The 24,352-nt window shown below is 42.1% G+C and overlaps 1 protein-coding gene across 7 annotated transcripts in view; it reads right to left on the bottom strand.

Annotated features, from left to right (window-relative positions):
* Window positions 1–24,352, bottom strand: part of LOC108177021 (uncharacterized) — a 107,797-nt gene that overhangs the window by 17,449 nt on the left and 65,996 nt on the right. For 4 of the 7 annotated variants that reach the window (XR_016212855.1, XR_016212856.1, XM_089303624.1 and 1 more), the window contains exon 2: window positions 18,719–18,868. Coding sequence is in view for 2 of the 7 variants with exons in the window: in XM_089303624.1 (XP_089159750.1) it covers window positions 18,774–18,868 (95 nt within the window). In the remaining 5 variants the exon portion in view is untranslated. Of the gene's footprint in view, window positions 1–18,498; window positions 18,869–24,352 lie in introns of those variants that run through there. The other 3 variants (XR_016212853.1, XR_016212854.1, XR_016212857.1) reach the window with 2 other exon arrangements.

Genomic DNA, 24,352 nt, shown 5'->3' with positions numbered 1-24,352 from the left:
AATATTAATAGCCACAGTGTTCCTACCATGTGCTGAGCATTTTATTAGGTGTTGTGGATGTTACAAAGACAACCTTGTTGCTGGCTTCTCTTGGGAGAAAAGTAAGAAATTTTTACAAATATCAAAACTATAAAGCATGTAGGAAGTGTGACAAAGGTTAAAAAAAAGTATTTATGGGAACAAAAAATAATGGAAGCAAGGTCTTCCTGCTGAGACCTGTATGAAGGCTTTACAGAACAGTGGCATTTAAGCTGGATAGGATTTCAAGTGAAGGGACAGGAGAGGCTAAGGGGATCCAGGAGGAGAGAACAGTGCGAACAAAGGCCTGGAAACAGCGAATGATCTACTGGGGCTGAATGTACCGGAGCAGTGTGAGATGAGTTAGGTACTGTCACTTGTATGGTAGCATTGGAGAGGGATTGCAGCAGTTAAAGGAAACTGATAGGATGTGAAAGACCAGGGAAGAAGAGTAAGGAAGAAGGAAAATTCTCAAAGGACATAAAGACCTAGGAGGAGGACCCGTTCTGGCAAAACTAGAAGGAGAAAGTGTTTACTGCTGGGGCTGATGCAAGGCAATGATTAAAACAAAGGACAACAGTGAAGGATGCTGCTACTCTTCTTGTCAGAGATGTTTTTAGGGAGGGGAAGAGCAGGTGTAAGGAAGATGGAACAGGGAAGCAGCACCCTCCAGTGCTCAGCTTGAATATGACACTGTCAAGAAAATCTTCCTCAACTCTACTCCCTGTGTCTAAATTAAGTTGGAACTCAGTTATCTGCTCTGAGTTATCCAGGATCCCAACAGGAATTGGGTTACATGTTCCCACTGGGACGTGACTCACAAAGGTGTGTGCAGGGCTACGGGAAAACCATATGAATAGAGAGGAATTCCAGGCTGGCATGTAGGAGCTGTGACCAATCCTACGCTTGAGTGGCCAAAGAAGTGGTTCCCAGAACCTGAAGAGTGGATGCAAGTGCTGTCACACCATGGTCAGAACCATGGAAGGAGCTGGGACCATAGCTATCTTGGAACTCAAAGGGAGGTCAGAGCACAAGGAAACTCACAGGTGTAACCCTACAAGGTCAATCTCCCAGAGCATACAGTGAGAAGGGCAGGAATGTACGTGGAGGGGTGAAGAGAGGTTATCTGTTTTATGTGCTCTTCTAGTTTCTTAATTGTAGAATTTATCACAATCTCAACTAAAAAGTGGATTCTATGCACCGGCAGTATGGTGTAATGGGTAAAGCTGCTGCCTGCAGTGCTGGCATCCCAAATGAGTGCAGTCCTGGCTACTCCACTTCCAATCCAGCTCCCTGCTATGTGCCTGGGAAAGCAGTGGAGGATGACCCAAATCTTTGGGCCCCTGCACCCATGTGGGCGACCCAGAAGAAGCTCCTGTTTCATAGTTTCAGATTGGCCCAGCTCCGGCTATTGCTGGCATTTGGGGAGTGAACCAGTGATGGAAGATCTCTCTCTCTCTCTCTCTCTGCCTCTCTGTAACTCTTTCTTTCTTTCTTTCTTTCTTTCTTTCTTTCTTTCTTTCTTTCTTTCTTTCTGACAGAGTTATACAGAGAGAGACAGAGAGAGAGAGACAGAGAGAAAGGGAGGGAGAAAGGTCTTCCTTCCGTTGATTCACCCCCCAAATGGCTGCCACAGGCGGTGGGCTAAGCCGATCCAAAGCCAGGAGCCAGCTGCTTCCTCCTGGTCTCCCATGTGGGTGCAGGGCCCAAGCACTTGGGCCACCCTCCACTGCACTCCCGGGCCACAGCAGAGAGCTGGAATGGAAGAGGAGCAACCGGGACAGAATCTGGCACCCCAACCGGGACTAGAACCCGGTGTGCCGGTGCCTCAGGCGGAGGATTAGCCTAGTGAGTCAAAGCGCCAGCCCCTGCCTTTCGAATAAATAAATAAATCTTAAAAAAAACCTTTTTGTATTTTAAAAAAAGTGGATTCCATAATTAGTTATTTATCTTTCTATTAGAATGTCAGCTCCCTGAAGGCAGCTACTCTTTGAGTCTTTTTCTCTACTATATTTTTGGCACCTACCCAATACCTTATTTATGGAGGTCTCAAGAAATATCTATTGAATAAAAAATAAGTTAATAAAACCAAATTGAATATTATCTTTAATATTTACTCTAGATGTTTTAAAAAAAGTTCAAAAGAGCTCAAGTGAGATATACTTTATATTTAGCTTTGGGCTTCTCCCCTGTTTATCTTACCCAGAGTTAAGCCCTAGGGATAGATCTTAGTGTGATTAGCAATAGAAGGCTGAGGGTCCTGGATATGGGTTACCACTCCGCATACAATTATGGCAGCAGCCATTGTAGGAGAAATATACTCTTTCATGTCTCTAAATCTTTACAGACTATAAAACTTGCTTGATTATTTGTCTTGTGTTCACCAAATAAAGGGTAATAAATCTGTATTGATGAAAAAATTCACTTCAATCAATAATGAGCTTCATTATTAATGAAGCATGAGGAGAAGGGTGTAGGAGAGTGATGTGAAGTGTGAACCATGGTGGCTATGGTGGGTGAGGACATACATCTCTGGCAGACCCATTCATCTATTTATATTTTAATTATTTATCTGCTAGATACTGTGCTAGGCTCCTGGGATATAACCATGAGCACAATGATCTTATTCCCTGCTCTTAAAGAATTTGCTGCATAAGGAAAGAGGCAGGCAATAAGGGAAAATAGTGGGACAGAATTGTAGGAAGATACAGTAGAGGCAAGAGTAGGAGAGAAGAGTAGACTCTGGTGCTAGAAGGGGCCACCCATTCAGACTGAAGGTGGAGTGAGGCACCAGGATATGTAGAAGGTGACATGGGGCTGGGCCCTGAGAGAAGAGTAGGAGGTAAGGTGATTTTTGAGAGTATTGTAAGTTTAATGAGATGCCACTCAAGGGTGTGCTAAAAGATCTAATTTGCATTTAAACAGATTACTCTTCCTGACTGCTTTGTGCAAAATGGATCCAGGAGGAGCAGAAGCATCAACCCATTCCAGAAAATATTGCAGTGCCCTGGAAGACAAGTGGGCAGATTCTACATATATTTTAGAAACAGATGATAGGATTTCCTATTTGATTGGAGTGAGGAGGAGGAAACTAGATGAAGCAGAATTTCCCCTTAGATTTTTAACTTGAACACGGGTACAGATTGTGGTTCTAAGATTTGAGTTGTGAAAGACTGGAAGGCAGATGATTCTGTGAGGAGTTAGATGGGCTAATAGGCAGTTAGGTCTGGTCCCTGATGGAATGAGAAAAGGGGCAGATCCCTTTAAGAGTGGACAAAATGCTTAGTCTCTCCAGAAGCTCCCTTTTAGCACGACAAAATTACTGATCCCACCCTTCTGATGAGTTTCTAGTTTTATCATAGGAATTACAAGAGGACATTACCAATCCCACCTTCTGATGGGTCTTTTGTTTTATCTTGAGCAGGCTAGACAGGGTTACAATTCTGGCCCTCTGATGAGCTTTGTCTCAGTCCTCTGATTGATTGTTAGCTGTTATTCTGCTCCTCCCCTGAAATTGTGTATAAAAAATCCCACACTGGCAAGTTTCTCAGGCATTCCCCCCTTGGATCCCCGCTCCTGACTGCTGTGGCAGGAGGCTTCTCACTTCAATAAATCTTGCTTTGCTCACTGTCCCTGTCTGCATGGAAATTCTTTTTCTGTGTGAGGCAAGAACTGAGATCACCTTCATTGTCCCTGCAGCAATTTTAAGGACAGGGAATACTTTAAACCACTCACTTTTAAAACAATGAACACTAGCCATTGAGGTGGAGCTGGAGTCTGGAGCTCAGGGGCTAGAGGTGAGCACCCAAGAGCAGGGTTGAGAGTAAGTAGTCATGGAAGTGAATGGGACTGCTTGAGGGGAAAGTAACATCATAGATAAATTAAGGATAAACCAGGGAACACACACATCCTCCAATATTCCAGCTGGAGGTAAGAGGAGAAGCCAGCAGAAGGGACTGAAACAGTTCTGAGGTGTGAAAGAAGTGATATGGGATAAGGCAGGTAGCTAGATTAGAGCCACAAGCTGGAAGCCACATCTTCCCCACCCCATGTCATCCTATCCATCCACATGTGAATCAAATGATCCCTTCCCCAGATTGTACCTCCCCTTACCTGGGACCTGGGGGTGGTACTATGTAACTACTCCCCTTTCCTAAGATCATAAGAATCCTGGCAAAGGGAAGGGGCCTCCCTCTCTCATTCTCTCTCCCTCTCTCTGTCTCTGTCTCTGTCTCTATCTCCCCCTGCCACCTTCCCCATGTGGACTCAGAGCAGGCAGGTTATAGAAATCACTTTCTCTCTTTGCACTTCCTGACTCACTTTCCCTGAACAATGTCTCCGTGTTTGTGTTTTCCTCACCCTTTAAATAAACCTCATCATTTTGTACATTGTGTTTCCGTGTATACTTAGAATGCTTCTCTAAGTAAGAGGTAAGTGCCTGGAATAGGAATTTAGGTCCAACCTAACCCACAACAGAAAAAGGGGGTTATCATCTGGGCCTAAAATTTCTGTGAGGTAGGGGCTGGTGCTGTTATGTAGTGGGTACACCATCTGTACCACCAACATCCCATATAGGTACCAGTTCAAATCCTGGCTGCTCCACTTCCAATCCAGCTCTCTGATAATGGCCCAAGTGCTTGGGCCCCTGCACCCATGTGAGAGAACTGGAAGAATTTCCTGGCTCCTGATTTTGGCCTGGCTTAGCCCTGCCCATTGTGGCCATTTGGTGAGTGAACTAGCAGATAAAAGATTTCTTTTTCCCCATCTTCTCTCTTCCTCTCTCTCTGATACTCTGCCTTTTGAATAAATACATAAATAAATTAATTTTGAAAATTTCTGAGGTTAGAATGAGGGCAAAAAAAAAATCTCAATTTTATTTTGTGACCTGGAAGTCAGCAGTGACCTTCAGAGGACTGTATCAGTGCAGGCAGAAACCAGACTGAAGTTATCCAAAGAAGGAATAGGGGTGAAGAAGTGGATACAGTAAGAACAGGCACTTGGGGGGTGTCTGGCAGTGAAAAGAACAGAGAAATCAAGAGAGAGCTGGGAGGGAATGTGAGGTGAAGGAGGGAAGTTGTTGTTTTAAATGGGACATGACAAAAAGTGTGGTGCTAGTCACATGGTCAGAGACTGATGATGCTGGAGAGAAGAAATAATCAAGAGGATGAAGTCCATGAGAAGGGGAGAAGAGACGGTACTCAGGCACAAGAAGAGGAAGGGAACAAGAAGAGGTAACACAGGAAGGCAGAGAACCTGAGAAGTAGATTAGTTTCTCTGCTTCTTAGTTGGAAGAGTTCTTAATTCTATTTTTTTAATCTTTATTTTTGTAAAGATTTATTTTATTTTTCAAAATATTTATTTATTTATTTTCACTTGTTTGAAAGGAAAAGAGAGAAAGAAATCTTCCACCTGCTGGTTCACTCCCTAAATGCCCACAATAGCTATGTCTTGGACAGGCTGGAGAGAGCAGGCTAGAACTGAATCTGGATCTCCTATATGGGTAGTAGGGACCCAGATACTTGAGTCATCACCAGCTGCCTCAAAAAGTACACATTAGCAGGAAGCTGCAATCAGAATTAGAGCTTGGACTCAAACTCTGGCACTTGGATATGAGATGCAGGTGTCCTAATCAGCATTTTAACCACTGCACCAAATGCCTGTCCCCCTAATTCTATTTTACCTGTTGGTAGTATGAAAATTTCATCAGCTGGCAGGAAGGAATAAGAAAGTGTGGAAAGAGAAGGCAAGAAAGAATGTTTCAAATAATAAGAAAGCAAATTCACTGGTAAGTGGAGGAGGACTGTAGAGGTGTGTTCATTTGGGGATTGTGATCCTGAGTTTGGATATCCATGTATCTTGTGTGTGGTTTCCCAGCAAAGGTTAGCAACTTTGCTGTAGATATGTGTTCAAGTAGAATGAGGTCTTGGCAGGTGACTATGATGTAAGAAGGGGATGTGTCTTGAGGGGAGTCATGGTTGGGGGTGATGGACCATGAAATCTAAACTGGGAAGCAGAGATGTGGAAACAGAAGAGGAATGATGAACAATAAAAAGTGGTCACTTACATTGATAGGATCAAATAATTATTACAATGTGTGCAACAGAACAAAGATAGCGTATCAAATGTGCTATAGTTGTGCTGTTAATGGTGATGACAAAGACTAGGCTATCACCATGGGCGGGTGCCTGAGCTGAGATCGAGGAAAAGCTGACTGGAGTTGGGGGACAGGAGGAGTCCAGGCCAAAGAGACTAGGATGTGATATCCTTTTGACATCAAAAGTTACTGAGGGGCAGCAGTCAGCCTAGCAGTTAAGATGCCAGTTAAGAGGGCCAGGTCCCATGTGGTGTTACCTAGGTTTGATTCCTGGCCCCAGCTCCTGACTCCAGCTTCCTCGTAATGCAGATTCTGGGAAGCAGCAAGGATGGCTCAAGTGATTGCCTTCCAGCCTCTCACATGGGAGATTTCGATTGAGTTTCAGGTTCCTGCCTTCAGCCTGGCTCAGTCCTGGTTTTTGTGGGCATCTGAGGATTGAAGTAGTGGATGAGAGTTCTCTCTCCCTGTCTCTCCTCTGTGTTTCAAGTAAAAAAAAAAAAATCATTGAAATTCAATACAGCTGTAGGAATGGGAAGGAAGACAATGAGAATAATTACCCAAGAGAAGAGTCTTTGAAGAGAGTCAGAGAGGAGTCAAAGAAGGGAAGAAAATGTGGCCACTTAGAAGGCAGGGGACTTGGGATTTTGAAGGGACAGAAATGGGTTGTGTATAGAAACGAACATTCTCGGCTTTACTGCTTAGCCCTGAGACGAATGGAGGGTGCAGAGTGCACAAGTCAGTGGTATCCTCAGGGAAGATTCACGCTTCAGGTATAACCATGGGGACAAAGTTCATTCAGAAAGTTGGAAACATGGAGGCTTGCTGATCATGAATCTGGAGTGCTACAAAACAGAGGAAGGGCTATGAGAAGACAGGAGAGAGTCATAGATTGGGTGAAATTAGGTATTGTATGAGGGAGAGAACCAAAAAGGGACCAGGGGCAAGTAGGATGTGGAACAAAGGGTGAAAGGAAAAGATGAAGGGGAGATAGTTTTGTGACAACACCTAGGAATTGGGCTTCTGGGAACTGGGTGAGGGAGAAAAACTTTCTTCTAAGGTCTTCAAAATCATTTTGTTCTGAAATTAATATTTGATTTCCTTTAAGAAATGGAGGATGTGCTGGGAGAAGTAAAAAATGTACTGAAAACGCCACAAAAATGATTTTTAAGTCATGTGCAGCATAGAATGTTTTTCTGTTCACAATATTACTCTTTCCTGAAAATCTGCAAAGGACATTTTAAGATGCAAGTAGCTATCCCTTAAAATTTTCCTATTAGAGAATACCACTGCTAGCATTTTCCCCAAATTGGTGATCGCCTCCCTTGAACACATACCCATTTCAATCTTCATTGAAATGATACTGTGTTGAGGATGACAGCAGAGAGAAGGAAAACCTCCCACACTGTGACTGGTTGTTTCAAAAAGAGGAGCAGGGAGTAAATGTAAGGAGGTCTTGGAAACATTAGGAAGAGTGGGAACTGTCCACATGGGTGCTCTGATGGTATCTACAGGAAGCCCACATGGGAAGGATACATAGTTACTGAGCAATACTAAGCATGTAGTGAACTGAATTTTGCTGATTTCTCCTGGGAATGCTAAAAGTAGTGATTTCACCACTCTCATCCCACACCTATACCAGTATTAGAAAGGAAGTCACTAGAAAGCATAATTTACTCTATAAAATTCATAACAATTTAAAAAAGACCACATCAGCCAAAAAGACTTTTTAATTCTTCCATGTAATTTCTATAAATATCATTGGTAGGTACTATGGGATGATTTCCTTCCCAGGTAATGATTTAAGAAATGAAAGCATAGTGGGCATTGTAGCACAGTGGGTTAAGCTCCTGCTCAGGACGCCCACATGCCATATTGGAGTGCTGGTTCAAGTCCCAGCTGCTCTGCTTCTGTCCAGCTTCCTGCAAAGGTGACTGGGAAGGCAGCAGATGACAGCTCAAGTATTTTGGTCCCTGCAGTTATGGGAACATAGGGTACCTGGGGAAGAGGAACTGGGGTCTGAAAGCTCCAGCTGAACTGCAGCGGGACAGCTCCTAGCCAACAGCATTGGGCTCCAGTCAAACCTCTGTTGACAGCTTCTTACAGACCAGCGTGGGTTGGTGATTGGCAGCTTGAGGTGATTCACGTTTTGATAACCACAGCTGTGTTGGGCCTGTATGACAGCCTGCACAGCAAGTCCCTCTTCTGTGTGCCATCCAAAACTCCCTTCCCTTTCTGTTTACTGCCCAAGCTTCTCTTTTCCTGCAGTGCAAGCCCAGCTCCCATGCACCAGCAGGGCCCACACCCCCACACCTCCACAACCCTATACTTCTTTGGGAGTACTGGAAACCTCAAGTTCCACAATGTGCAAATTTGGAACCAGCAATAGCTGAATATATCCAACATGGTGGAGGGATGTGTTCCCATCCCCCAGTGACCTTTAGGGTTCCACTTCTGCAGGATATAAAGCAAAGGCCTACTCTTCTTGAGAGGCTTTGTCCTTTGTCAGGAGATTTTCCTTTGTCCAGGGCTGCTTCTTGGTTGGGGGCATTTCTTTAGTGAAGGGCTTTTTTTCACTGTTGGATGTTTTTCCTTGGTGAAGTTGTTTTTCCCAAGGCATTTCTGCATTTTTAGCTATTTGTTCATGTTCTATTTGGTTCTTGAGTTTGCACTTTTGTTTTGCTCCTAATAAATCTTGTTCTCCTGTACATCTTTTATGTCTCCACCTTTGAATTCTTTCATGCTTGGAGGGAAGAACCTATCATAAGCCTGGCGGGGAAACCTGCAGCCCACAGCATTGCCATCAGTGTGGCAGACCTGGATGGAGATCTGGGCTTCTGCCTTCAGCCTGGCCCAGTCCTGATTATTGCACGCATTTTGGTAGTGAACCAGCAGATGGAAGGTCTCTTGATCTCTCCATCTTTCTCTCTCTCTGTCACTCTGCCTTTCAAATAAGCAATCTCAGGGGAAAAAAAAAAGAAATGAAAGAAAAGAAAAAATAATAGCTTTTATAAAACATAAAAATATAAAACATATAAAATATAAAAACATGAAGAAATGACTTAGAAGACTATGATGGTCAACTTATTTCGTCAGATACCACACAATTAGGTGCGAGGAGCTCTGACTTCAGGAAAAAGTCATTCTGTATTTACCCTGAAGTAGGTCACATAATTAAGACTTATATCAAAGTTAGTTTCTAAGACTTTCAAATACATTCTAAAAGAATTTCTTAGAATTCTTTTTCTAAATAAAACTTCCACATTTTAAGGAAGCTGAGATACTGAGGAAGGAAGAACGGGAGGGAGGATTTCCTACTTGTTTCTTCTCTTTCTTGTCTGTAATTCAACTTTCAATGATTCTGCTACTGTTAAGAGTCTTAAACTCCAAGGTCATAATTCTTGCTCTTTCTTTCTCTTGACAGCAACAAGGAATGAGGTGGCAGCAGGTTCATGAAACTACTGACCAGGACAGCAGAGGTGGACGGTGCAGGCCAGAAGGGCGGTGTGGCCTGAGCAGGTGGGCCAGTACATAGGCTGTGACAGGATACTGGGAAATGATGAGGACCTCACACCAGGGCTCAGACACCATGGGGGGTCTGAGCTCCTGGCCACAGGGAGAGGCTGGGGAAAATTAGTGGGCAGGAACTGCATGAGGCAGCTGGAAAAAGGAGCTCTCAAAATGTCAAAAAAGCTTTATACTTGTTAAAAACTCTGCCTGCCCCAGCTTCTGGGTCTTTCTCAGGCCACAGTGGTTACGGGATAAATAAGCAACACAAGACACATGACCGAAGGGAGGGCTTTTCCTTTAGATGTAGTCCAAGAAGGAAATGCATATCGAATTCTCAGGAATCTTTCTCTCTGAGGTTTTCAATCTGAGATAAAAATTCTCCTGGGTTTGTTCTTACTGAATGGATTAGGATTCCAAGTGCATAGAATATTTTTTTTAATTAACTAGGCAATTGTGTTCTGATCCATTGTAAGAAGAATCCTCAAAGTCCATCTTCTGTCCATGGGATATTATGTCCTTCAGAAAGCAAAGGCATTGTCTTATGTCCCCCATGCTACACACAGAGGACAGAGACAAAGACGGAAAGCACAGACAAGGCAGTACCATAACTATTTCCTTTTTCCTTATTCTGATTCTTCACCACCTCACTCTTTATTCCCAACTCTTCAGTGTCTGCAAATTTTCCCTCTGGTTTGGTATTTCTGTGTATTTATAGCTAATAACCAAATCTGGGAATAATAATAGTTACCTTTAGAATAGTTCTCTCCATGGAGAATAGGTACTCAATAAATAATTAATTGAACAAATTTATAAATTGTTTTCATTATTAGCAAGAATAAGCACTTACTACATGCCAGGCTCTGTGTTTTATATTCATCATTTCAAAGTATCATTATGACACTTTACAGAAAAGGAAGTTTAGTCACAGAAAGGTGATGTAGCCTCCTCCAGTGAATATTAATCACACAGGCTGGTAGCTGATGCAGTTGGGATTTGAACTCAGACAACCTAGGCCAGACCACACCTGCATTCACGAGGGTTCTAAGTCTGCTGTGGGGAAAATCATAACCTAAGGGTCTGAAGGAAGAACATCAGGTATATAGAATCTAGGAGATTCTAAAAAAATGCTGTAAGGATCCTCCAAAGTTTTTTATTATTAAAAATTTCAGGCTTAAATAAAAATAAAGACTAGTGTAATGAACATCTGTGCATCATCACACTGCTTCAAAAATCATCAATCTTGTTTCATCTAAACCTGCGGTTCCCACCAATGCTCCAAATTATTTGAAATCATTCCCAGACAGGATCTCATTTCATCTGTAAGGATTAGATATATTTCTAAAATATTCTAGCTCTAGACAAAAATCTTTGATGTTATTTTGGCTAAAATTAAACATAAAAATAATATGAAGGGGCCGGCACCATGGTTCACTTGGTTAATCCTCCGCCTGCGGTGCCAGAATTCCATATGGGTGCCGGGTTCTAGTCCCGGTTGCTTCTCTTCCAGTCCACCTCTCTGCTGTGGCCGGGGAAGGCAGTGGAGGATGGCCCAAGTGCTTGGGCCCCTGCAACCGCATGGGAGACCAGGAAGAAGCACCTCGCTCCTGGCTTCGGATTGGCACAGTACTGGCCGTGGCGGCCATTTGGGGAGTGAACCAACAGAAGGAAGACCGTTCTTTCTGTCTCTCTCTCACTGTCTATAACTCTACCTGTTAAATAAAAAAAAATGAGAATATTCCGAGTTTAAATGCTTAGCTTAAAAATATAAAAAAATTACCCCATAAGGTAGAAAGAAATGGAGAAAAAGATGTTAAGTATTGGATATGTATAGTCCTGAAACATTGAAAGTCTAGGTAATTCTTTTAACATGGGATAGAGTGTTACAAGTAAGATAGAGGTTTTACCAGTAAGGAGAGAAGTTTGATATTAGGCAGCACTATACTTTCAGTACCAGTTTTGAGGTTTTCTTCCATTTCTCCTTTACTTACTACCTAGTACATATTGAATATTATTATATTTGAATATAAAATGGTAAATAAATCAGTCACCATCTCAGCCATTTCAGAAGAGACAGACATTAAACATTAAATTAAATATTAAAATATAATAGCTCCAGGACCAAGTATTTAACCTAGTAATTAAGACACCTGCATTCCTGGGTTCTATTCCTGGCTTTGACTCACAACTTTAGATTCCTGCCAGTGCAGACACTGGGAGACAGCTGAGATTCCTCCTGACCCCCACATGGGAAACCTGGATTGTGTAATCCGCTTCTAGATCTGGCCCTGGCTTAACCTCAGTCATTGCAGTCATTTGGGGAGTGAACCAGTGGATGGGAAATCTGTCTCTGTGCATTTCTCTTCCTTTCAAAGAAACTTAAAAAAAATTAAAAACAAGCATATAATCCCCCCTAAAAGATAAAGTTATAAATTGTGACACAAAAAAGAAAGGTGCTTTAAGAAAGAATAAAGGGAAAGTCTCATTTGGATTGGAAGAGGAAGGTGAAAGATACCCATACTCAGTGAAAAATACTGTGACCTGAAGGATGACTCCAGTCAGCTTTTTTTTTTTTTTTTTTTTTTAAGATTTATTAGTTTACTTTGAAGGTCAGAGTTACAGAGAGAGAGAGAGAGATCTTTCGTTCACTGGTTCACTCCCTAGATGGCCATGATGGCCTGGACTGGCCCAAGCCAAAGCCAGAAGCCAATTATTTCATTTGGGTTTCCCTCATGGGTAGCAGGCCCCAAACACTTGGGCTATCTCCTGCTTCTTTCCCCAGACCATTAGCAGGGAGCTGGATAAGAAGTGGAGCAGTTGGGACATGTACTGGTGTTCATATGGGAAGCTGGCAGATGCTTTACCCATTATGCCACAACACCAGCCCACCCCTGGAGTCAGCTAATAAGTGCTTGGATAAGAGGGTCCCTGGCAAAGAAAAGGGAATGTATAAAGGCCTGAAAATATGCAAGATCTTGCCATGTTCAAGGACCTAAAGGTAAACTGAAACGGCTGAGACTAAGGTGCAGAGAGAACCAGGATACGATGAGGTTGGAAAGATAGGCAAGTTCTTATAGACCATTTTGAAATACTTACATTTCTTGTAGAAAGATGTCATTGTAAGGTGTTCAATCTGGAGAGTGCACTGGTCTTTTAAAATGTACTAAAGGTCACCTTTGTTGCTCTATGGGAGCTTCAGGTGAGGACCTTTAAGAGAGCATTGGAAAGAACAGAGTATTGCTGTTGTCTGGAAAATACAGTGTGTCTGAGGAGAAATGAAGGAACCTGAAGATCTGAAGGTTTGTTTGGAAGTAGAATCCACAGGATCTAATGATACACTGTTGATCTCATGGTCACTGTAGCTCATACTGAGATCATCAACATCATCCCAGGTCTTGGGTTTTAATCCAAGAATCCTTTCTAAATATTTAAAACATTTTACTTATTTAGTTGAGAGGTAGGAAGAGAAAAAGAGAGGCAGATGAAAGGGATAAAGAGCTCCCACCCACTGATTTACATCCCAAATGCCCAAAATATTTGAGGTTGGACCATGCTTCAGCTGGGAGCTAGGAACTCCTTCCAGTCTCCCATCTGGGTGACAAGGACCTGATTTCTTTCTTCTTCTTCTTTTTTTTTTTTTTTAAAGATGTATTTATTTATTTGAAAGGCAGAGTTACAGAGAAGCTGAGGAAGAGAGAGAGAGAAGCGTTCCATCCACTGGTTCACTTTCCAGATAGCCGCAATGGCTGGAGCTACGCCGATCCAAAGCCAGGAGCCAGGAGCTTCTTCTGGGTCTCCCATGTGGGTGCAGGGGCCCAAGGACTTGGGCCATCTTCTACTGCTTCCTAGGCTAAAGTATAGAGCTGCATCAGAAGTAGAGCAGCCGGGACTCGAACTGGTGCCTATATGGGATGCTGGCATTACCCGCTATGCCACAGCGTTGGTCCTGGGACCTGATTTCATGAGTCATTATCTGCTGCCTCCCAGGGTAGCTGGTGGGTACTGGAGTCAGGAGCTGCAGTCAAGAACCAAACCCAGGCACTGTGATATAGGATAGGAGCATCTTAATTGGTAGATTAATTATACCCCCCACAAATATTAATGACCCTGTCACTTGTATAGTACTATAGTACTATAGCACTATCGATTAATAATCAAAAATGTTAATTGAGCACTTGCTACATGCTGAGTTCTATGCTAAGTGCTCAAATTTGAGGTCTCCCTTCATTCTCCTTCTAACTCTATAGAGTACATACAATTTTTAGAGATTGAGAAATAGGCTGGCGCCGCGGCTCAATAGGCTAATCCTCTGCCTGCGCCGCCGGCACATCGGGTTCTAGTCCTGGTTGGGGTGCCGGATTCTGTCCTGGTTGCTCCTCTTCCAGTCCAGCTCTCTGCTGTGGCCCAGGAGTGCAGTGGAGGATGGCCCAAGTGCTTGGGCCCTGCACCCGCATGGGAGCATGGGAGACCAGGAAAAGCACCTGGCTCCTGGCTTCAGATCAGCGCAGTGTGCCGGCCACGGCGGCCATTGGAGGGTGAACCAACGGAAAAAAAGGAAGACCTTTCTCTCTGTCTCTCTCTCTTACTGTCCACTCTGCCAGTCAAAAAAAAAAAAAAAAAAAAAAAGAAAGAAAGAAAGAAATGGGAATTTGCATAGGTTAAAAGATGTGTCTAGTCACACTTGTAGTAAATAATAGATTTTGGTATTCAATCTCTACTTTTCTCAAAGCCTGTGCTTTTAAGGATAGTATGATATTGCCTCAGTTTACCTAAAATATGTAGACTTTTTAAAATGGCCCCCAATAATCCCTGCCTCCTATGGGTTAACTCCCTTACAGGAATCTCCTTCCATTGGGTGTATGTTGGATCTGGTGACTTGGTTCCTTGGTTCTAAAAAAAAAAAAAAAAAAGGAATAGATGCCATTCGGAGATTAGATTATGAATGACTGACTTCAGTCACTTGCTGGCACTCGTTCTTGCCTTCCTCCTCACTTGCTCTGATGAAGAAAGCTGCTGCTTTGCGATCTGCCCTCCAGAGGGCAGGAACTAAGCGCAGCCCCCAGCCAGCAGCCCATCTAGAACTAATTTCTGCCAACATCCACATGGGTGAGCATGTAAGTAGATCCTTCCTCATTAGAGCCTTGAGATTCCTGCAGACCGGCTGACACCTTGACTGCAAGCTTGTGAGAGCCTGAGCAGAGAATCTCATTAAGCCACGCCCAGAATCCTACCTACAGAAACTGTTTTAAGCCATCAGGTTTTGGGAGTGATTTGTTACGCAGCAATAGGTAACTAATACAAATGATAATGTCAGTATTAATAACTATCCAAACATCTGGTGCTTATGTAGTGTTTCAAACTTTTCCAAAGAAAAATCAAGTTTCAAAATAGTAAAATTAGAAAAAATTCTTCCCCCAAATCATAGCAGCTGCACTTGAAAATACCACCTGCATTTTCAACAAGAAAAATTTATATTTATTCACCTGGTTCTCATTACCTTAACTCCCAGTTCTAAAACCATTTGAAACATGGTACCTAGCAAGGGAGGTATTTTCTTCTTTGTGCTAAGCTATTAGTAAAGAGGCACGTTTAAACCATCTGGCCTGGGTGTTCTTTAGGACTTCAGATTTATAGCAGCCAGTTGGATTTCTTACCCTGTGCTGGGGTTTCCTAATCCCTGTATCAATTCCCACTCCAAGAGAGGGACATGGATTTTAAGCTGTCAATCAGCATTTTTGCCAGTTGAGATGTAATATAAGGGATAAGATTTAATAAAAAAATTAACATAAGTCCAGAGCTCAGATTGGGCAAGACCACAAAGAATTTTTCTATGAAGTTTTCCCAGAAGGAGCTAATTACTGTGGGAGAAAGTAATCTTCATGTTTGGCTTGAATAACCACAAAAACAACAAAATGCAAATGTTTAAAATATGATAAGAAAATTAAAGAAGGAAAAAACTTTTGATTGCAATCTCGGGGGAGGGGGCTAACTTTTTCCCCTTAAAACACATACTCTTAACAGCAAGAGACTACAGGTTCATTCATTTCACACATAGGTATTGAACATCTAATAGGTGCTAGCAAAGGACCTAATACAAGGGATACACGACAGAGTAAGATAAACACAGTCTCTACCCTAATATAGCCTAAATTTTAGTGGGAGAGACAGATAAGTAAATGCTACAGCAATAAATCATTAAATAATTGCATGTTGTAATGGTGATTGAAAGTAAAGAGGAAATGTTTACACTGGATGTTCAAAAGAGGCTTGTCTGGAGGAAGAGTGGGGTCAGCTCTAACAGAAGCTGGGAGAGAACTTTTCAGACAAAGGGAACAGCAAACACAAAAGCCCTGAAATTAAAAAGGCTATGGAATGTTCTAAAAATGTCAGAGATTGGTGAGCCTGGTAGAAGCAGTGTAAGATGAGGAAGTGGTAGTTGTGGGTGAGATCATTTAGGGCCTTGCAGACACTGGAAAGGAGTGGAATTTTACTCTGAATTCAAAGGGAGCTCACGGAAGTCTTTTAAGGTCCAAATGGTGTCAATTAATTCCTGTTTTCAAAAGATCATTCTCTTAGTTGTGTGAGGAATAGATAGTAATTAAGAATGCATAAGCTGAGTGGAAACCTATTGCACTAGAATAGTGGCTGGGAGCAGAAGTGGTAAAAGACATGAAGAATAATGGACAAGTTTTAGAAATAAAATTGTAAAGGACTTGAAGATGAATTGGATGTAGTGGCTAAAGGAACAAACAAATCAAGAATACCTTTGTGTTTGGTGTTTGATATATGTATATGGTACCATGTAGTACATATACTGAGGAATCCCTACAAAGATCTGTGTGTTGAGAGACTCAGGATGTGGGTTTTGAACATGTGAAGATTGAGATGCCTGAGTTTTTCAGGTGAAGATATGATTTAGGAAATTCATCAATGAGTTTGAGTTTGATATTATTATTAACAATAATAAAGTATTATAAAACCTATTATTAATATAAAGACAGTCATATCCATGGTTTATCTAAATATAACAATACATACATCATGTAAAGTTATGCTTGGTAACCTAATTCTTTGATTTTTCAGAAAGCTGAAATATACCTAAGACCCATTTCATTTTCTTTTCACTTTTTTTTTTTTTTTTTTTTTGACAGGCAGAGTGGACAGTGAGAGAGAGAGACAGTGAGAAAGGTCTTCCTTTGCCGTTGGTTCACCCTCCAATGGCCGCCGCAGCCGGCGCGCTATGGCTGGTGCACCGTGCTGATCTGATGGCAGGAGCCAGGTACTTATCCTAGTCTCCCATGGGGTGCAGGGCCCAAGCACTTGGGCCATCCTCCACTGCACTCCCTGGCCACAGCAGAGAGCTGGCCTGGAAGAGGGGCAACCGGGACAGAATCCGGTGCCCCATCCGGGACTAGAACCCCGTGTGCCGGCGCTGCAAGGCAGAGGATTAGCCTAGTGAGCCGCGACACCGGCTTTCACTTTTAATTGTCATCTAAACACAACGTCGTTTAAATTTCTTTGAGTCTCATGCTTTCTAATTTTTATTCTAATTGAAAATAATATCCTAAATTCTCCATTATAGAAATAGTTTCATATGCAGTTAGAGAAAGGGGGAGAGGTCTAAAATTCATAGAGTATTTACTATAAAACAGGCAGAGGCTTTAATTAAATTTAAGACTTCCCTTAAATTCCCAACAAATTTCTTAGATCACTGCCTTTTGCAGGTGAGGAAGCTGAGGCCCAGAGGATTTTAGTGACTGGTCCAGTGGCATATGGGCAGGATTTGAAGCCAAGTATTCTTTTGGCACTAAAAGCAGTGTTCCTTCTTTATTGAGGCTGTAAAGCCCAGAGCTTCTGCTTTTGCTTCTCATTTTAGTTCCACATTTTCCCCACTGTTCTTATATCTCTTTTATCTGTCAACTCAATTGACTTCAACAGTCACTGGGAGCACCCCTTATGTTTGTGTTGCTGCTGACTACATTTCTGGTGGGGTTTGGACACACTCCATTCCTCACTTCCACCATGGGATGGTGTTCTACCATAGTCTTAGCTGCTTACTAAAAAGAAATTCCCAATATCCCTTCTTCAGAATGTCATAAATAGCTGTTATTGCCTTGGCAATTTTCTGGACCTCTGCCTCCAGTGAGGATTGGCTGTTACCTAAGCTGTTAATTTTCCTCTGGCCGTAACCCACAGGAAACTAGATCCATTAAGTCTGAGACTTGCTTAATGGAACAAGCAACTTGGTTTTCTTCTTTTTTCTCTTTGTTCTTCTGTAATATGTTTTATTACTATATTTTGCATTCTCTTATTTCACTTTTAATCTCATTATTTTCTGTGTTATGTTTTAGATAATCTAATGCCCTTTTCTAGTCTCAGCTTTTTCCCCATATTTCTTTTTCTTTTTTCTTTTTTCGCTCTTCAGAATAGTGCCACTTTAACACCTTAGTGATTATTTATTCATTTGTTTAAACAAAGTAATTGCTCCAGGACAGGACTTTACCATTCTATATCATAAAAAATTAACATTTGTCACTGAGAGATAAACTCGTCTTAATTACCTATGTTAGTCAAAGGAATGGCACATTACTATTATTTTTAAACAAACTCATCTGTAGTTATATCTGTGTGTCTGACCCTTATACAAGCTATGAGCTATTACTTAATCTTCCTACCCAGTCTGGCAGATAGGTATTATTATTGTCTGCTTGTTACAGGTGAAGAAATGAGTAGGAATGCAGAAGAGGAACTCAGTGTAGAGAATCTGTGTCCACTTTTGGACATGGAAGTAGAACCCAGTCCTAATCATCTACCCAAATCATATTTGGGGTAGTACATGATGGGAAGAAGAAAAGAACCCAGAAATGGGATCTCTTACTTACAAAGGTGAGGAGTGTTCCCGGGGCTGCGGGGGGAGTGCCATTCCAGGTGAAGAGAACTGAAGAGGGGAGCATGACTGACTCGCCATGCAGAGAAAGTAGCTGTGAAGGAAGACAAACTTGCTTGTGAAGGTAGTGCCCTTCATTTTGATGCCAAATACATATTTTATGAAGCTAGAAGCTTCTATTCTGCTAGCACTCCAGCAGAAAAAGTTGCACTTACCTGCACAATGTGGTGTGCTTGTCTGAAGAGATAGAGACCAAAAAACATGGCGGCTTCAGGGGAGAAAGCATCTGCTTATTGAGTTGACCATGGGCCAGAGTCCCAGGTGGTGATTAGCAGAATTCTTGGGTAGCCACAGTGGGAGCACACCTACAAATGGAAGATCAAACCTGGTAACCCTAAAACAGAATGCAGACTGCTTCCCTGGAAAGGAAAGAGGGAACCAGGAAACATTAGCATTTCATGACTCATGTGAATTACACATACTTTATGACAAGAATGTGAGCATGATTTCATTAATTTTTAAAATGACCCAGGATTATGATAACACCCTGATGGCATGTTGTATGTTAAAAAATCAGAATTGAGCACTTGGTGTAGCACTTATAATGCCACTTGGGAGGTTCACATCTCATATCAAAATGTCTGGGCTTGAGTCCCAGCAAGGGTGAGGACAGAGTGATGAAGGAGCTCCTCTCACATGCCTGTCCCTTTTGTAAAAGAGGGAAAATCTTAGAATATTCTGCATTTGACCTCCTCTTATGTCACATTGGCAAGAACTAGGTCTGTGACCATGTAAGTTGCAAGGAAATCAGGAAGATGAATATATAGTTCACCCCCCTCCCCCCCCCCCCCCCCCGCAGCGGAGAGACAGAGACAGATAGGTAAGAAGGAACTGAGTTTGTAGTGGAGGTTGGGTAGTTTCTTCATAAATGTTGGCCATATTTTCCATCTTAGTTTTTTTGGGCTGCTATAAAAATACCTTATATTGGGTAATTCATAAACAATAGGAATTACTTCCAACAGTTCTGGATGGTTGGGAAGTCCATGTCTGATGAGCACCTCTTCTTCACAGATGGTCCCTCCACTGTGTCTTCTCATGGTGAAAGAGACAAACAAGCTTCCTTAGGCCTCTCTCGTAAGGGCGCATATTCCATTTACGTGGGTGAAGTCTTCAAGGTCTAATCATCCCATAATAACCCCCACACCTTTGTAGTATTGTAATGAGGATTAGGTTTTAACAAATGAATTTTGCAGGAACACAAATATTTAGACCATAGCATTTTCTGTGTTTAAAATCCTGGGGGATAGCTGATGTGCCATTGCCTACGACACTGGCATCCCGAATGGGTTGGTGGCTTGGCTGCTCCACTTCTGATCCAGCTCCCTGCTAATGACATGGGAAAAGCAGCAGAATATGGCCCAGGTCCAAATTTTGGGTTCCTGTTACCCATGTGGGAAACCTGGATGCAGCTGCTGGCTCCTTGCTTTGGCCTGGCCCCACACTGGCTATTGCAGCCATCTAGGGAGTAAACCAGTGGATGGAAGATCTCTCTCTGTCTCCCCCACATGCCCTGTAACTCTTTCAAAATGAATAAATAAAATCTTTTTAAAAATCCTTCATTTTCTCTGGATTTTTTATTACATAAAGTCAAATCTCCTTATACAGGGCAGGTCTTTCATAAACAGCTTTTTGCCTCTGTCTCCAGCCTCATCCTCCATCCTCTCCCATAGACAATGGAAGCTTTAACCACTGAGGACCAATTCCAGTTCTTATACCTCAACATCCTACGCTATATGCATGTCTTAGCTTTTCTATTCAAAGACTGTCTGTGAAGTGGTTTCCAGCCTTCTGTATGACCCCAGGAAAAAGTCCAGCTTTCCTTGAAGTTCCTAGCATCTCCTGTATTCTGTTGTATCAAGTGATCAGGGCTGAGAACTGAGAACAACCTGACAGGTTTGGCAGTGGGCAGGGAACAGAAACTGTGTGGAGGTCTCAGGGGTGCAGGCCTCCCTGCTGCAGCATGAGTTTTCATAACTTGAACTGACTTTAATGCTTGATTAATTAGAGAACATTATTTATATTTAGTGGATTGCATTGGCTGTAATTGGGTAGAGATTGTGAATTAACACCTATCAGCACAAGACTGCTGTTCTGGTTGCAGGCAGCTTTGTTTAAATGGCAATGTGACAAAAGGATGGGTAAGGAAAGTGATGGGAACTGTTTTTAGATCACCTCCGTGCTTATGGTATTTCTGGTGGTAGCTGGAAAAGAAAAGCAATTTGTCCTGCAGTGAAATAAAGAGGACCTCCAAACAAATGGTGGAATTTTTAGTTGTCAAAATCATTAGTGTGGGTGGAACATTTACTGGCAATGTGGGTGGACATCAGAGGTGCTAAACTTCCTGTAATGTACAGGACAGATCTAGACAAGGAAGAAGTGGATTGTACCAGATTTAAAATACCAAAAGTCACACTTGCATAATCTGTTCTGCTCCAATACAGACATGGCAGCTGGGGAAAAGGCAGTGTTTTGCGTTTACAGCTAGCTACACACAAAATGGTAAAGAAAAACATAAAAACATTCTTCTTTTCTTTCTTTCTTTTTTTTTTTTTTTTTTGACAGGCAGAGTTAGACAGTGAGAGAGAGAGAGAGATAGAGAGACAGAGAGAAAGGTCTTCCTTTTCTGTTGGTTCACCCCCCAAATGACCGCTACAGCTGGCATGCTGCATGGATCCGAAGCCAGGAGCCAGGTACCTCTTCCTGGTCTCCCATGCGGGTGCAGGGCCCAAGCACTTGGGTCATCCTCCACTGCCTTCCCGGGTGACAGCAGAGAGCTGGACTGGAAGAGGAGCAACCGGGACAGAATCCGGCGCCCCAACCAGGACTAGAACCTGGGGTGCCAGCGCCGCAGGCGAAGGATTAGCCTAGTGAGCCATGGCGCTGGCTTAAGAAAAACTTTCATTACTTACATTTTGAAGTTTAAAATTCTATGGTTCCATCATTCTCTTTCTCATAGAAATAAGAGCTGTTCTTATTTTCAGTCTGCTTTTACATAACAGGAGGTACCTTAACAAGGCAACTAACAAGTAGGGCTGACAGTAAGAAAGAAGTACTTTCCAGTACTAGGCCTGTTACAGATTCCCTTAACTAGAAGTCAGGTTTATTGTACTTGTCAGTTTTCACCTCCACTTTGGGTAACTTTTCATTTCAAAAGAAAACTAAAGTGTGCATGGTTGGCCAACTTGTGCTTCTTTTCAATGTTATAAATAAACCTGGAAGTGTATTTAGCTTGCTTTCACTTTAGACTACAGTTTAGCTTAGTATTCTTATTGCCTTTGAACACTTAAACACACACACACACACACACACACACACCCCTTCTCTGTTGATGAAAAGTCAATGCTCATGTTGATTGTCCATTTTGGAAGTTAATCTGTCTTTTTTCTGGTTACTTCCAAGATTTTCTCATGATTCACAAGTTTGATTACTTTATCCTGCAATTTCACTCTAAGTCTAAGCATTAATTTGTTTTTGTTTGTCTTTCTCAGAGTTATGTGCGCCCTTTTACTTTGAGGTCCCATGTCTTTATTCACTTCTGGAAATCTCTTAGCTGTTTTCTCTTCAGATCCAGAACTCTACATTCTATACTTTCCTTCCCTTAACTCTTCTTTCACATTTTCTATATTATTATTTCTCTGTGCTGTGTTCTGGTTTACTTTCATAGGTTTATTTTCAATTCACTATTTTCTTTTTTTTTTATTTGACAGGTAGAATTATAGACAGTGAGAGAGAGAGAGACAGAGAGAAAGGTCTTCCTTCCATTGGTTCACTCCCCAGGTGGCCACTACGGCTGGCGCTATGTCCATCCAAAGCCGGGAGCCAGGTGCTTCTTCCTGGTCTCCCATGTGGGTGCAGGGACCAAAGCACTTGGGCCATCCTCCACTGCCCTCCTGGGCCACAGCAGAGAGCTGGACTGGAAGAGGAGCAACCTGGACTAGAACTGGCGCCTATATGGGATGCTAGGACCACAGGCAGAGGATCAACCTACTAAGCCACTGTGCTGCCCCCTTCAATTCACTATTTTCCCGCTGTATGCAAGCTATTATTTAAGAAGTTTGCTGGGGGCCAGTACTGTGGCAGAGCGGATAAAGCCGCCACCTGCAGTGCCGGTATCCCATATGGGCACCAGTTGGTATCTGGGCTGTTCCAGTTCTGATCCAGCTCTCTGCTATGGTCTGGGAAAGCAGTAGAAGATGGCCCAAGTCCTTGGGACCCTGCATCCATGTGGGAGATGGGGAAGAAGCTCCTGGCTCCTGGCTTCGGATCAGCATAGCTAGGGCCGTTGTGGCCAGTTGGGGAGTGAACCAGTGGATAGAAGACACCTCTCTCTCTCTCTCTCTCTCTCTCTCTGCCTCTCCTTCTCTCTCTGTGTAACTCTGACTTTCAAATAAATAAATAAATATTTTTTTAAAAAAGAAGTTTGTTGATGTTCTTTTTTTAAGTGATTGTTGTGTCTTTTATGAAATTTATAAATGGTACAACTTCTTTTAGTTTTAATGTTTTGTCCATTAAAATAAATTCTGCCTCTTTGTTTGTTTCAAGCATATTTATATTAACATCCCCTTCAGGGGCAGGTGTCATGGCACAGCGGGTTAACCTGCCATTTGTGACACTGGCATCTCCTATTGAAGTTATGGTTCAAGTCCCAGCTTCTCTGCTTACTGCTTCCTTCTGGGAAGACAGTGGAAGACACCTCAAGCACTCTGGTGCTTGCCACCATCTGGGAGACCAGGATGGAGTTCCTGGCTCCTGGTTTTGTCCTGGCCTAGACGTGGATATTGCAGGCATTTGGAAAATGAACCAGAGGACAGAAGACCTCTTTCTGTGTCTCTTCCTCTTTCTCTGTTCTGGATTTAAAATAAATAAATAAATAGATAATTTTAAAAAACAATCTCCTTTACCTTGCTCTATTATCAGAGTTGTGGAATATCTACTTTGTTAGACCTCTTATTTACCAATAAACTTCCTCATTTATTTTCTGCTTGTGACTTCATCTTCCATAAGAATTATCTTTCCTGAGACTTCTCTTAGGGTGGTTTGGCAAAGCCTCTATTTAGATTTTCAACTATCATATTATTTTTTAACTTGAGATTTCTGCATAATGTGGGTAGTGTGAATATTGATAGTTTCACTATAGCATGGATTTCACTCTTCTTTGTGTACTGTTTCTTCTATATCTGCAGGCAGATGGTTGTGTTTGGGCTTTGTTTAAGGTCTGTTGATCTCGTGGCAGGAAAATTCTTCATTAGTCATTTTAGGCAGGGAATCAAGTTCTTGATTTGCACAGGTTCTGCACCTTCAGTCTTATCTTTGCAAAATATTAGGGCTCCAATTATGGTATTCTAGTACTTCATGAACAATGGCAGCTTTAATTCCTTTTCACACTGAAACTTCTTGATTTATGTAACCTGGAGATTTTTCTCATGTTGAGTTTGGCTACATACTATTAAAATAATTGAAAATGTTCCATCTAAAATTTCTGTGTTTTTGTTGTTGTTGAAGGAATATAGAAAATTTCCCCTCTGCTTAGCCTACTATGACAGGAAGCTATTCCAGTCCTCTTACATCTCTTCCACAAAAGTGATTTTTACTCTGAAGTGTCTAATAAATGGTTGTGAAATAGTTGTGATTTCAAAGTATACATCATATTTTGTCCAAATGAACCCTGCAAAGAGAAGCTTTAAATTAACGTTATGGAAAATGCATAGAGGAAGAGACTGATGCGGTTTATGGTGGTGTGTCAATTTGCTTACTCCTTTTACAGTAAGATTTTTCTCTCACTATGTAAT

This window comes from Oryctolagus cuniculus, chromosome 9, assembly GCF_051225735.1.
Source record: "Oryctolagus cuniculus isolate XC-2025 breed Fujian yellow rabbit chromosome 9, ASM5122573v1, whole genome shotgun sequence".
In the NCBI taxonomy this organism is placed as follows: domain Eukaryota; kingdom Metazoa; phylum Chordata; class Mammalia; order Lagomorpha; family Leporidae; genus Oryctolagus; species Oryctolagus cuniculus.
This window is presented reverse-complemented; position numbering and strand designations above follow the sequence as displayed.